Source organism: Eriocheir sinensis, chromosome 51 (assembly GCF_024679095.1).
Source record: "Eriocheir sinensis breed Jianghai 21 chromosome 51, ASM2467909v1, whole genome shotgun sequence".
NCBI lineage: Eukaryota > Metazoa > Arthropoda > Malacostraca > Decapoda > Varunidae > Eriocheir > Eriocheir sinensis.
In genome coordinates this window covers 2,451,491-2,464,749 of record NC_066559.1, presented here as the reverse complement: position 1 = coordinate 2,464,749, position 13,259 = coordinate 2,451,491, and the positions used below count along the sequence as shown (strand labels likewise).

The 13,259-nt window shown below is 40.1% G+C and overlaps 1 protein-coding gene and 1 long non-coding RNA gene across 6 annotated transcripts in view; one reads left to right on the top strand and one right to left on the bottom strand.

Moving 5' to 3' along the window:
• Positions 1–280: 280 nt before the first annotated feature.
• LOC126982521 (uncharacterized) lies at positions 281–13,158 on the top strand. 3 transcript variants are annotated; one of them, XM_050834643.1, is made up of 6 exons: positions 287–647; positions 1,065–1,232; positions 2,777–2,869; positions 5,764–5,993; positions 6,991–7,211; positions 7,670–13,158. In XM_050834643.1, exons 1-6 carry the CDS (start codon positions 556–558, stop codon positions 7,928–7,930), a joined length of 1,065 nt encoding a protein of 354 aa, XP_050690600.1. In that variant the 5' UTR covers positions 287–555; the 3' UTR covers positions 7,931–13,158. The 3 variants fall into 3 exon arrangements, with proteins under 3 accessions (XP_050690601.1, XP_050690602.1, XP_050690600.1); XM_050834645.1 differs by lacking the exons at positions 6,991–7,211; positions 7,670–13,158 and adding an exon at positions 4,064–4,159 and having other exon boundaries at positions 286–647; positions 5,764–5,812; XM_050834644.1 differs by lacking the exons at positions 6,991–7,211; positions 7,670–13,158 and having other exon boundaries at positions 281–647; positions 5,764–6,430.
• The window catches only part of LOC126982522 (uncharacterized), a 61,020-nt gene continuing 51,839 nt past the window's right edge, over positions 4,079–13,259 (bottom strand). Inside the window, exons 5-7 of one of the 3 annotated variants that reach the window (XR_007735208.1) lie at positions 11,199–11,339; positions 6,980–7,155; positions 4,079–4,227 (exon numbers count right to left, since the gene is read on the bottom strand). This is a non-coding gene — a long non-coding RNA (uncharacterized LOC126982522). Of the gene's footprint in view, positions 4,228–6,979; positions 7,156–11,198; positions 11,340–13,259 lie in introns of those variants that run through there. The other 2 variants (XR_007735209.1, XR_007735210.1) reach the window with 2 other exon arrangements.

Sequence of the window (13,259 nt, the reverse complement as noted above, 5' to 3'; positions counted from 1 at the left end):
TTCATTCAAACTCGTATAAGATTAGCCCAAGATGCTTATACCCCCCCCCCCACAAAAAAAAAAAAAAAGAAAAAAAAAAAGATGCTTTGTCCAACCTGAGTTTTTAGGCAATAGCTACAGAGTGTGATTATACAACTAAGGATACATATGGAGGTAGCACCAGGAAACTAAAAAGATACAATGGTAGGGGACAAGTGCTAAAAAATGTTGACTGTCTTGAAAATAGTAGTTACATATACTTGTCCGTGCCATCTCATATATATTAGCCAACCATCTTCATGAAAACCGTCCGGTGGAGTTTTGGTTGGAGACATCGCATTGTTTTTGAATGGGGCGTGTCCCTATCCAGGTAACAAATGAGAAACAGGTAAGATGCTCCAAACAGCTCCATGCAAACATTGGTAGGCCCGTAGCCCCCGCCATCTGCCAGCCGCCGCGGGTGACTTGGGGAAAAACACCGAGGAAGAAGGCAAAGAATTAAGTCACCAGTCCTCAAAACACTGACCTGCGACTGAAGAACAAAGAGAAGAAGGTCAAGAGGATCGTGGCTTCGTTATGGTGCACAGAAAGTCCACGTACAGACTCACCTACAGGGACTATGCGCCTCAAGTGCGGAAAACTGTGTGGCAGGAGAACAACACTTTCAGGTGAGAGGAACAGGTGTGTGGTGGGAGGGACAGGTGGTGTGTGTTGGGAGGGACAGGAGGTGTGTGTTGGGAGGGACAGGAGGTGTGTGGTGGGAGGGACAGGAAGTGTGTGTTGGGAGGGACAGGAGGTGTGTGTTGGGAGGGACAGGTGGTTTGTGGTGGGAGGGACAGGAAGTGTGTGTTGGGAGGGACAGGAGGTGTGTGGTGGGAGGGACAGGAGGTGTGTGGTGGGAGGGACAGGAGGTGTGTGTTGGGAGGGATTGGAGGTGTGTGTTGGCTGACTTTTAGTATGATTTTGAGTGTTGAAATATTTTATGCTTTGCCTTTGTTACATGAATAATTCTGTTGTTCCCTACTGTGTGATATTGTTGAGAATTGAGTAAAAAATAGTATGTACTGAAATAAAACCTTTTTCAGATTGAGGAGAAGGGAGGAGGAGTGGTCACACCATACAATAAAAGACAGTGATTCTGACTGTGAGTGTGATGAATCCGAGGAGGAGGATCACGCTGAAGGTCTGGCAGCAAGAGGACCAGGCGTGGGCAGCCTCTCAGGGCCAAGACACAGACTCGCAAATTCTCAGGAGTGAGTCATAAATTTTAACAATCTTTCATGGTGACCCAAGTTCCTGCCTTTGAATCTTTACTTTCATGTGGCAATTCCCTATGAAAATCATGGCATGGTTCAGTGCAGTGCAGTTAGTTTAACCCGGTAGCAGCAACGGGCCATATTTGTGGCTTTACTGTGTAGCAGTGACGGTCCATGCCCCTCCCCCTCTATTGCAAATTTTTTATTTTTTTATTTTTTTTTAGATGCTGCCTGTAGTGCTGGTAGACTCTCTTGAGGTCCTTTTTCTTACATGTATTTACATCCAAATTACATGTACTCTATATAGACAACATCCAGATAATGTACAAGAAAAAAAAATTCACAACTACATTACACGATAAATGATTACGTTAAGGAGTCGCAGTCGGGGGTATTTTTACCGACTCCGACTCCGACCAAAAGTAGCCGACTCCAACTCCAACTCCATACCCCTGTTTCTTACATCTAGAGCTTCTAGTATCTTGAACAACTCTTGCGGTCCTACTTCTATGTCCTCCAGCATTGGGTTTCTGTGCACTCCCTCTTGTTCAGTGAAGTCACTTTCTTTTGTGGAGACAGATTGTAATCTCTCGTTCATTATTTCAGTCTTCATTGCTCCATCCTCATAGACTCTTCCCTCCACTTTTAGCTTGTTGATTCCCTCCTTGTTTTTTTAGCTGCCGTTGACATACCTATAGAACAGTTTAGGTTCCTCCTTACACTTGTCTACTATGTGTGTATGTGTGTATTTACCCATTTGTATTATACAGGGCCTGAGCTCAAGCTCGGACAGTCCTGTCTCCTAATCTTTATTTGTCCAACTTTTCCTTCATCATATGGATTCTTCCCACTTCAGCAATGTCTTTGTTTAGTCCATTCCATGTATCCACACTCCTGTATGGAAAACTGTATTTATTTATGTTTTTCAAACGAGTCCCCTTCCTCAATTTCTTACTGTGTCCTCTTAGCTGCCTCCTCCCTTCCATCTCGATTAAATCATTCCTATCCAACATGTCCATTCCACTTGTGTTCCTGTACAGTGCTATCAGGTCTCCTCTTTCTCTTCTTTCTTCGGGTGTTGGGTGGACCAGTTCCCCCAATTTAGTCTTGTATGACGTACTTGATAGTTCTGGTACCATCTTAATCACAGTCCTTTGAATCCTTTCAAGTTTCCTTATGTCCTTTTTTTTGTGAGGTGACAAAACAACCGCTGCATACTCTAGCCTTGGTCTAGTCAATGTTGTTAGTATTTTCTTCATTATGTCCCCATCCAAGTAGTGAAATGCCACTTTAATATTTTGCAGCAGACTACCATATATGTTTCTCCGAATATCTTATTTATGTGCTTCTCAGGCGTCAGTGTATCTTGTATTGTAATTCCTGAGTCTTAACTTATTTCTAGGACAAGGGATATTGATAATTCATATAGACATAGTGAGGACATTTATTCTAAACAATTTTAATTGACCTGGGCAAAAGCCTAGATGCCTATTTTGTTGTCTTCTGAGTTTTTAAATAATGTTGGTTCTTGTTGTTCACAGACAGATCCAGCAGCAAGCAACACTTCCGAGTCAGCCGGCCGGCCCTCCTCCCCATGTCCCACGCCTACGTTTCTCTCCTGAGCAGTCTCCAAGGTGGGTGATGCTAATAGTGTTTGGCTGTAGAATGTAGTAGACTTCTGCAAAGTGACTCAGAAAAATGGGCCATACTCTATAAGGGGTGACTTTCAAACTTTGCGCTATAATGAAACAAGATTGCCTGGATCATTTTGGTGTTAGCTCCTGCGGGTCAGTCCTGCCCCGCCATTCTGCCACACAGTCCCAACACCTCTCTCTTCCTCTCATTTGACAGCTTTTTACTACTTTTAAATTAATTAATGATTCAATAATCTTAAAAGGTTAAATAGTGCTAAGACTGTGGTGTTTTTTTTAGGATAATAACTAATTTTGTATAAATACCACATCATTTGACAACGTTGTTCTCCGATGTTGTCAGTGTGCTGATCGTCTGACCCCAGGCCAGTTTCCCCAAGGCCACCTGCCACCTCTTTACTGGAGGCCTATGTATCCTTGTCATTATTCTGTTATTTATTCTTCATATATGAGTAAATTATGTTAAAGCTCCCTGCCTGCTTTTTCCAGCAAGCTACACCTCACATCACTAACTCTTAACCATGGGTAACACATGTAGATATTGCAAAAGACACTTTATATTTTATTCTTTATTTACTGAGCATTCCAAACTTACAACAAATGGTCACATATTTGTTAAGTCGCTGCACACCACAGCTATCTAGTTGTTCGTGGTTCTGTTTTTACTGTCTTTATCCATTACACATTTCATAGGGAGAAGTCCACCTGATATCTTATATATCTGGTGAACCACATCTATGACTTAACATGTATCCTGATATTAGCTATATTCCTGCTTTTTATCAAATTTTCATGTTCAACTGGTTTTTCTCTCTCCTGTAAGCAGGAACACCAGGAAGTAACAACATGATCATCAGTGTCAAAACAACCTTTTGCCATAATATAATCACCAGTTTCTTCATAATGTTCTCTAAAACACAAACATTTCATTCTGCAGTTCCTCTAAGGCTGGTCACCTGACAATCCACCATGTTCTAATATATAAAACTGTAATGCACAGAATTCTCTTCCCATCATCCATGACATTTCCATGTCACTAAATGGGTGTTCTGCATTGGACAGATCACTACACAGCTTTCAGTTTCAATCTCGATCAATTTCTGCGTTTACTGAACTTACTCATCTTCCACTTTCTATGAACTATGAAGAGAGATTAGATGCACTTGATGTTTTCAGACACGTCAGGGCAGGCTGAGGCAAGAGCAGCTGACACATTTGTAGAGGTGGGAGGAGGGACACTCAGCATGCCAGGACACACCAAGGCAGACACAGGTAGAGGCACCAGCCACACCAGAGCTGGCAGGGACAGGGACCCCTGTCACATCAGGGCAGGCATAGACCTGTCAATGAAACAAGCAGGGGCATGAGCACTGGTTACAATAGGGCAGGCAGGGGCACTCAACACACCAAAATGGGCAGGGACAGGGGCATCCAACACTGTTACTGCTACAATAGTAAACTATCCTTGCTAAGGAGAGTAACCTATTTCTACTATAATAGTAACCTATCTCATAAATGAGTGATTTGTGATGGAATCTGTTACCAGAGTGATAATTAATACATTAATATAAAAAAAAAATAGTCAACCTCTCTATGAGTGAGAAATATATGCAGCCTTCAGGGATGTAATACTTAAAAATGGTGATATATATGAAACTGCATAAAAGTCCATAATACTGATGCACACAGCTTCCTTTTGTTGTTCATTTATTATCTTTCCAAAACAAACTGTCATATTCACTCCTATGCTGATGACTCTACTCTGCATTGCTCAACATCTTTAACCTCGCTCATTTCCTCATCTCTATCAATCAGTGATTCTCCTGACTTAAGCCGCCCTGTCTTATACCGAACCTTGGTCTTATAAAGCTGAAAGAAGCCCTTTGGATTGGTCTTTGGATCCCTGGCAATTCTAATTTCATGATTAGCTTAAGTATGTAGCAAAGTGACTGTATTTGTTCTTGTACTTGTACTTGAAAAATATCCAGGTACTTGGACTTGGAGTACAGTCGCCTGTACTTGGACCCAACCCTGTTATTTATATCTTATAGTGAAGAGTGTGTCTTATGTATTATGTGATATAATACAAATTCAGTTTTGCAAGCCATCCATCCATACACAAAGGTATACAGAAAAATCAAGGCAATAACAATTTTTATTCCTGTTCTCTTCACTTTCATATTAGATAATCATCAACATACACACCGATAAAATGTAGGAAAATAAATAAGCTTTCAAATGATAGATAATACAATATTCATGGATGAGTTTTTATATAAAAAGTTATGTTTTATTTGTCTCAGCATGTGAACTTCTCATGCGCGGGCACCCTGTATAGGATACGGAGCCCATACATGAGGGAAGTGGGGGTGGAGGGGTTAAATAGATTAGTTACTCATAACAGTTTTTTGAAGATGACATTTTTTTTTTTTACGTGAACACCAACAGTGCCGGTAGGCTCTCTTGAGGGGCCTGGATGGTAGTCGGCCCCAGCCCGTCATGGCGCAGGCAAGTGTTTATAGTGGCGCCATCTTCTCTTGGCTCATGCTGCCCCCCGGAACTCCTTCTTGATTCACTTGGACGGTTTCCTCTAGAGTCTGGGTTAATGGGTGGTCTTCAGGACAGCATGTGGGTAGTTTTAAGCCACTCAGCGGTGACTGAAAAATCCAAGGTGGTAGCATGGGGATTCGAACTCGCGTTGTCCATCACGTGGTGAATGTGGGCCCAGCACGCTACCACTCAGCCACCGCCTACAATGCAGAAAACTGCTCTCTATGTTAAAGTAAATATAGTATGACAACGATACATGACCAGATTGAAGAGGTTAACTGATTCTTGGAAATATCATCAAAAGTTATACCCTTTACCCTTTGCAGAATTTATGATCAACAAAGAACTTCAGACAGTGCAGATGAAGGAGCTGGCAGAGAAGATGGGACCACAACAGGACACCCTGGAGGTGATGGAGGCAGTGAAGCAGACATCAGTGAGGTGCATGCAGCAGGGGGCCAGACTGTGGGACCAAGAAACAGAACTAGGTCTCCCAGCGTTCAGCTTGGGGTTATGAAATCTGGAAGCCAGGCTAGGGAGTATGACCTCATACCAGGTATAGTAGTTGGTCATTTTTTTATCATGAGAGTGTGCATCCAAATCTTACTATATCACAGTAAAAGTCCAATAATTATCTGACTGAAGTCATTCAGATTATTGAATTGTTCAGATTATTGGGAAGGACCCCAGAAACATAAAATTAAGTCACATTCAGGAAAAAGACACGATGCATTTTATTGCTGAATGGATAGCCTGACGGCGCCGCGTTCAGGACGACGCGAGCTCAATCCCCGCCCGGTGCCACCAAACTGGGATTTTTCAGCCACCGCCGAGTGGCTTAAAACTACCCACATGCTGTCCAGAAGACCACCTATCAACCTGGACTCTAGATTCTAGGATTAAAGATGAGCTCTGGGAGGGCAGCGTGAGCCAATGCAAGATGGCACCACTATAAACACTCGCCTGCACCAGAACGGGCTGGGCCAACCATCAGGCCCCACTAGGAAGCCTTGGGCCGACCATCAGGATCCACCGAGAAGAAGCCTACCGGCGCAATAGGCCACGACGTAAAAAATAATAATAAATAAATAAAAATGCATAAAAGTGCTGTGCTGTAAACTTCCGAAGGTAAATCCATGTAAAGCGAGGAGACCCAGAGGTAATAAAGGCACAAAAAAGTAAAGCAGGTTCATGAAAATGCCAAGCAGCAAGGAGGTGCCATTGGAAAGGTAAACCCCTCTGACAATCATAGTCAGTTCAGGCATCCTGAAAACTGTATTTTCACTTGTTCTTTTCACTTTTAACTCATTTATAATATTTTTCCCTAATTATTATACTGTGCACAGTATAATGGAGACGGAACAGCGCGAGCATAGCTCTTTTCCCATGTGTCACAACTAGGTAAATACACACACACACAGGTCACAGAAAGGTTAATTCTTAGGTGGGCAAGTATTGAATTAAATAGAGTGTTTCTCTAAAGATTTTTGGGTGACACCAGTAGCTAATTGAATATTTGCTTGAGTTTACATAACTGTTTACCTTTGCTTCAGCTGTGAGAGAAGAAGTAGATGAAACAGCAGGGAGAACAACCTCAGCGGGGACCAGAGTTGTGAAGAGTCGGCAGGTTCCTCTAACCTCTCAACTCTCCCGGACCACTCGCAGGAACTATCGCAGCCGTGATAGGATCACATATGTGCCATATGGAACTGGCTCATCTGTTAGGCACATAGGTGACAAAACGTCTTTCAATGTTCACCTCAACAAAAATCAGGTATTTGCCATCTTTGTTATATATATATATATATATATATATATATATATATATATATATATATATATATATATATATATATATATATATATATATATATATATATATATATATATATATATATATATATATATATATATATATATATATATATATATATATATATATATATATATATATATATATATATATATATATATATATATATATATATATATATATATATATATATATATATATATATATATATATATATATATATATATATATATATATATATATATATATATATATATATATATATATATATATATATATATATATATATATATATATATATATATATATATATATATATATATATATATATATATATATATATATATATATATATATATATATATATATATATATATATATATATATATATATATCTATATATTCTTGATCTATTTCAGGTGCGGCCAACAGCTCTCCAAGCATCAGCATTCAGAAACCGGGAAATTGAAAACCTTATTAAAAAGCAGAGAAACTTGACCATAAATGATTGGAGGGAAGAGAGAGGTTCTGTTCCACCAGTCAACCACTCTAGTCTCTGGGGAAATAGTCGACAGCAGATTTTTTCCTCCAGGAAGCAGCCGAGGGAACACAGGAGGAGGGCTTCCAGCCGAGTGGAGGTTTTCTCTAACTACTGTAAGCACTGTGGAGGCAGGAAGTAAGTTGTACTTGCTTTTAGGGCATGCCAAAAACAAGAGTTATTTTTGTGATGAAGTACTGCATTTATTATGAAGGTAAATGGAGTATATATTTTATAATGTATGACACAGTTATTAACATATCGTAAACCCTCACTTTTATGGTCCCCGATGTAACGAGTTTTATCTCTAATCAACTTTTGGACCAGTCCTGTATGTGTGGGGATTTACCGAACAAGTTTGGTAAGTGCAGAGTTCTGTTCGGTGGTGGGCTGGCCAAACATGTACACACACATAAGGCAGCGGCGGTAACCGGGTTACCAAGCTTTGTCTGCCCAATTGTAAACTCCTCTGTTCTTGTCCATCTGTGCCTCACATTTCATCTAATATAACAAACAAACTTTATTATACAGTGAAACTCTGATCATCTGACCTCTGGGTATCCAGAGCCCCCAAGTAGTTGGTTGGCCAAAACAAAAAATTCAAGAAAATCAATAAAAAAATATGAAAATCCAACCGGTGTAAGATTTTAAATACCCACTGTGACCATTGCAAAGGGTATGTTCCTGCCCCTTATCTGAATAGAAACTAAACCCTGCCCTCAGCTCATCAATACACTCCCATTGTTTGTGGATACTTACTTCAGATAAATTGAAATTATGAGTGGCTGAGAGCTATATTTTCACCTTTTTAATTCATTCAAATGTAATTGTTACTGGGTGGTTTCAGTTACAAATTAATCCTACTTGCTCTGAGGCTTCTGCTGTCAGCCGATTCATGGGAGCCTAAAATAAACATCAGCTGATTCAAATGTAAAACTCACATTCACACATTCTCAGGAACACACACACACACACACACTGTGTCATACGGAGCTGAGACATGGAAGCGATAACACGTGCGGCCGCTGGGTCCCGAGTCTTGCCTCCAGGATCAGCAGTTCGCCAGCCAGGTTGTTGTGATACAGGGCTGGGGTGATGCGTTAATGTGGTCCGTCTCCTGTCTAAAGAACTTAAAATAGCTTGAGTGAGATGAGTGAGGAGGAGGAAGGGTAACAAGGCGGAAAGTTCTAGAAGGAGCCATGGGGGGCTTGGGAAATGATGAGTGTTACAAAAATATTGAGCCTGCGTTCCGAAGGAATAGCGCTAAACTCGAGGATTGCGAAACTCGAGGTGATGAAAACGCTGAAAAAGCGCTTATTTGTTCCGACCCGTGGAGTTTTTTATTTTATTTTTTCATTTTTTATTTTTTTACATGTGGCCTATGGCACCGGTAGATTATTCATTTGGGCCTGATGGTCGGCCCCGAGCCCGGCATGGCGCAGGCAATTGTTTACAGTGGCACCATTATAATTGGCTCATGCTGCCCCTCGGAGCTCACTTTTTTCCTCCTTTACTCCCTTGCTATTTCAAAATACGAACCTTGGAAAAAGTACGAAAACAGGAAGAGAGAACGCGTCGGTTTAAAGCAACAGATGAAGCCTTACGATTTGCTGAGCTCTGAAAACACGCTTGTGATTCGCTGGGAGTCCGATGACGAACTGGAGAGGGTACTGTAGTTTAGATTTGTGTGCACCACATGCAACTCATAACATATTGACATGCATGGCACACCCTATAGTTTTCTATGCCTTGTGGTGCTTTGTCAGTTATCACTGCCAGCAAGAATCACTGCATCACCACTGCCACCTAACTAACCCTTGCTGCCCTGTTGCACAAGAATGTACTCCAGAGTCGTACAAATTTATATTTATATGGCTGTATTCTATTCTAGCTCCCCTATTGGTGTCTTGATCTTTTATCCCAGAATTAATCAGAATTGTTGATAAACTCTGGAACAGCCTTGCTTCATCTGTATCATCTCCATCCTATGACAAGAAGGAATTCTAGATGCTGACTGACATTCTCTGTTGGCTACTTTTACTGTCTTCTGCTTGCAGGAACAGCATCTATTTAACCCGGTACCAGTGACGGGCCAAATTTGTGCCATGATATAAACCCCCCAAAATAGATGATGCATAAACTGATCACAAATGCTTTGATATGTATTATGAAATGGTTTGTGTGAGTGATGATTTTTACTAATTTTTCTCGCTTAGAGGGACCATTAAGAAACATGATCCCCGCTGCTACTGGGTTAAGGGCTATGTCTGGGTGTGATTTTAGATGAATAATTTTGAAATTGATGAAATGTTTCTTCTTTGCTCAGCATATAAAGAGCAGTGTGACCATTATTCTTGAAAGTTTTGTGAAAAGAAAAGAAACTACTGTCTGATGTTCTTCAGCATTTTATAGTCTAGAAATGTCAAACTGTAGGGAAAGCAGAGTGAGTTTGTATTGTGTGGGTGGAAAAGACGAAAAACAAAAGAAGACTTGGCAGGTTGTTACAGATTGCTTGTTTTTAATGCACTCCACTGCATAGACAAACTACTCATTTACAGGGGTAATTGTTAGGAACAAGATTCTTATTATTCTTGTATATCACTATAGTCAATGTCAAGTGAAACTATCCACAAGCTCCTCCCACTAGGTCGGAGCCATTTCTCCCTCCGAGGAGCGATATTGGCGTTTTGGTATTGAGGGGTGGAATAGGCGCACCTAACATCACCAAATGTGGGGTACAAACTTGGCGGAGGGACTAAAGAGTAGCTTATTTACTAATGATCCACGAGACATCCTAGAGTTAAATCAAAGTATGTGCTTATCTTTGTATTCATTCATACACACACTGATAATATTTTTGTGGAGTCTGATTCACGTATTAGAGTGAAATTCTATTGTGAAAAACAGTCACAAATTCGTGTCACTAGTAAAAATGAAACTAGTAATGAAAGTTTTGCCACCATGAAATATACACGAAGATAAATATGAAAGCTCACGAAGTCACAATAAGTGACATCACCTGCTTTGCGCAGTAAAAGTATGCTATTTTAGGTATCTGATACCTGCAATATGGCTGCTGCCTCGGCCACAGATTACTGCCAGATTGTCATACTCGGCCGCTTATATTTCCCGACTTCCTCCCCCGAAACTGTCTTCTGGGCTCCAATAATGAAACTAATTTATAGTTATCGTTAAAAGAGTAAAATCCTGATGTTTCTTGGCAATAGTTAGGCGTCAGAAACAGGTAAATACTATGCTCTGAGTGCAACAATATGGCAATGGTGGCTATATGTATTTTCATATTATTGTTCTGTTGTTTATTAACTGTTGTGTTCAAGAAAAAGTATACTCATAATTTTAGTTAGTTTTTGGTCATAAGGATTCTTTACAAAATACAAGTATAACATTACCTTCTTTTACTTAGGAAATGTCCTGAACCCTGGATCGGCTGTGGTGGTGTTAGGTGCGCCTAATGTGAGTTCCTCGGCTAATTTAGCGAGAAATCAGGCTTCGTTTCTTTCACCCTTAGGTTACTCTGGTCGACTTGAGGTCTGCAAGGGTATGGTCATGGTCAGAGATAAGCTCAAGAGATAAATCTCTCTCTCTCTCTCTCTCTCTCTCTCTCTCATGATATTTAAACAAAATGAGAAACATGCATTATTGTATTCCGGTAAATTTACAGATAAATATACAAATAACCAAGGCAGGCCAAGAGAGAGAGAGAGAGAGAGAGAGAGAGAGAGAGAGAGATCAAGCATTTAATTTCATCTCATGGGATTTGCTACCCTTTCCATCTAGTGGTCGGTAAAGGCGAATTTAGCGTGGACATCAATATTTTGTACGTCCTTTGAAGTGAACATGGTCAGCCACTTATCAATATGGAAAGTTGTAAGCTCCACTGTCTTCGGTAGTGGGAAGGGCTTTTGGACGTTTTCATAAGACTTAGACTATAGTGTTGGTATTTACCTAGTTTTACACCTGTGATTATTAATTTATAACGAGTAAGATGAATCAGTGAGTCAAAATCCAAAACAGACAGTACGTAGCAACATGCACCAGATGCTTAAGTTTTTTTTATTATTCTTGTCTACATGACCAGCACAAAAATAATAATAATAATAATGCACTTCCTTTCTCTCTGGCGTCTAGTAAATAAAAGGCTGTTGCACTCCAAGGCTGGAATTCCTTTCCTTTCTACAGAACATCAAGTATATCCTATAAATAATGTAATAAAATAATAATGTGTCACATATTTACATGTCTCTTCTACTAAATAATGGAAATGAAATGAGATTTTGAAAATAATTTGTTAAAAATATTTAGTTACTTTTATAGAATTGCATTTTCACTGTTAGTTATTCAGGATTCCTATAGATGGTAGCACTAGCAGCGGCCAAACATTAACATTAGATCTCCTATCCTGCTTCGGGGGCTGTGTGGTGCAGTGGTTAGCACACTCGGCTCACAACCGAGAGAGCGGGTTCGATTCCCGGGCGGAATGGAAAAATTTGGGCGGCTTTTCCGATACCCTATGCCCCTGTCCATCCAGCAGTGAATGGGTACCAGGTATCAATCGGGGGTTGTGTCCCGTCTCCTGGGATCTGTTCCCTTCTCCTATAATTCCTTCCCCTTCTGTCTCTCTCCGGCATATGACCACAGATGTTGCGCCGACTAAACGAAACTTTCTGAACTTTCTTATCCTGCTTCTCGTAGAGTCCCTGGTCACTGCATACTCATGGGCACACGCCAAGTCTTTCAGTTTCTTGATATGAAACACAGTATGGTTAGATCACTAGATCCTTCTTGGCCTGACAAGATGCTTAAGTGTTGCTACAGCATGTCTTAAATCATATATATCTGAGAGTGGAACAGCAGTAAAACTAGGAGTTTCCATATGAGGGGGCCCATGGAAGGCTAATCTGTGGCTGGCACTATGCTCATTTATATTTTTTTAATTAGTCCAGTAACATTGCAATTTCCTTTTCTAAGAATTTCAAGTTTGGGGCCCATTTTTTTTTCTCTGGGGGAAGTCAAGGCTCTCAAACTGTCTTGTAGCTACAGTACTGGAGTGTAGTGTACTTCTCAGCATCATTATACATAGGACTAGCAACTTGCAACACAACATTTTGTCCTAGGGACTTTGCAATTTGTTTTAATTATTCACATGTAGTCTTGCTTAATGTATAAGGTGTGTTTTACACAATGTGCCATGTTCTAGTCAGATTTATATTCCAATGGGAAATTCAAGATAACATGTATATTTAGATTATGAGTTTCAAAAGAAAATTAAAGAAGTACATCCATGTATACACTGATCAGATTAATGATAAACTCTGTAAATTACTTTTTAATAAAAATATTACATCGACAGATGACTTTTTATTGTCTTTTTATTTTATTTTTTGTTCCGAGTAAATGAGAATAGTTCAGAATGCTCTCTAAAGACTCTCGGTTGTGAGTCGAGTGTGCTA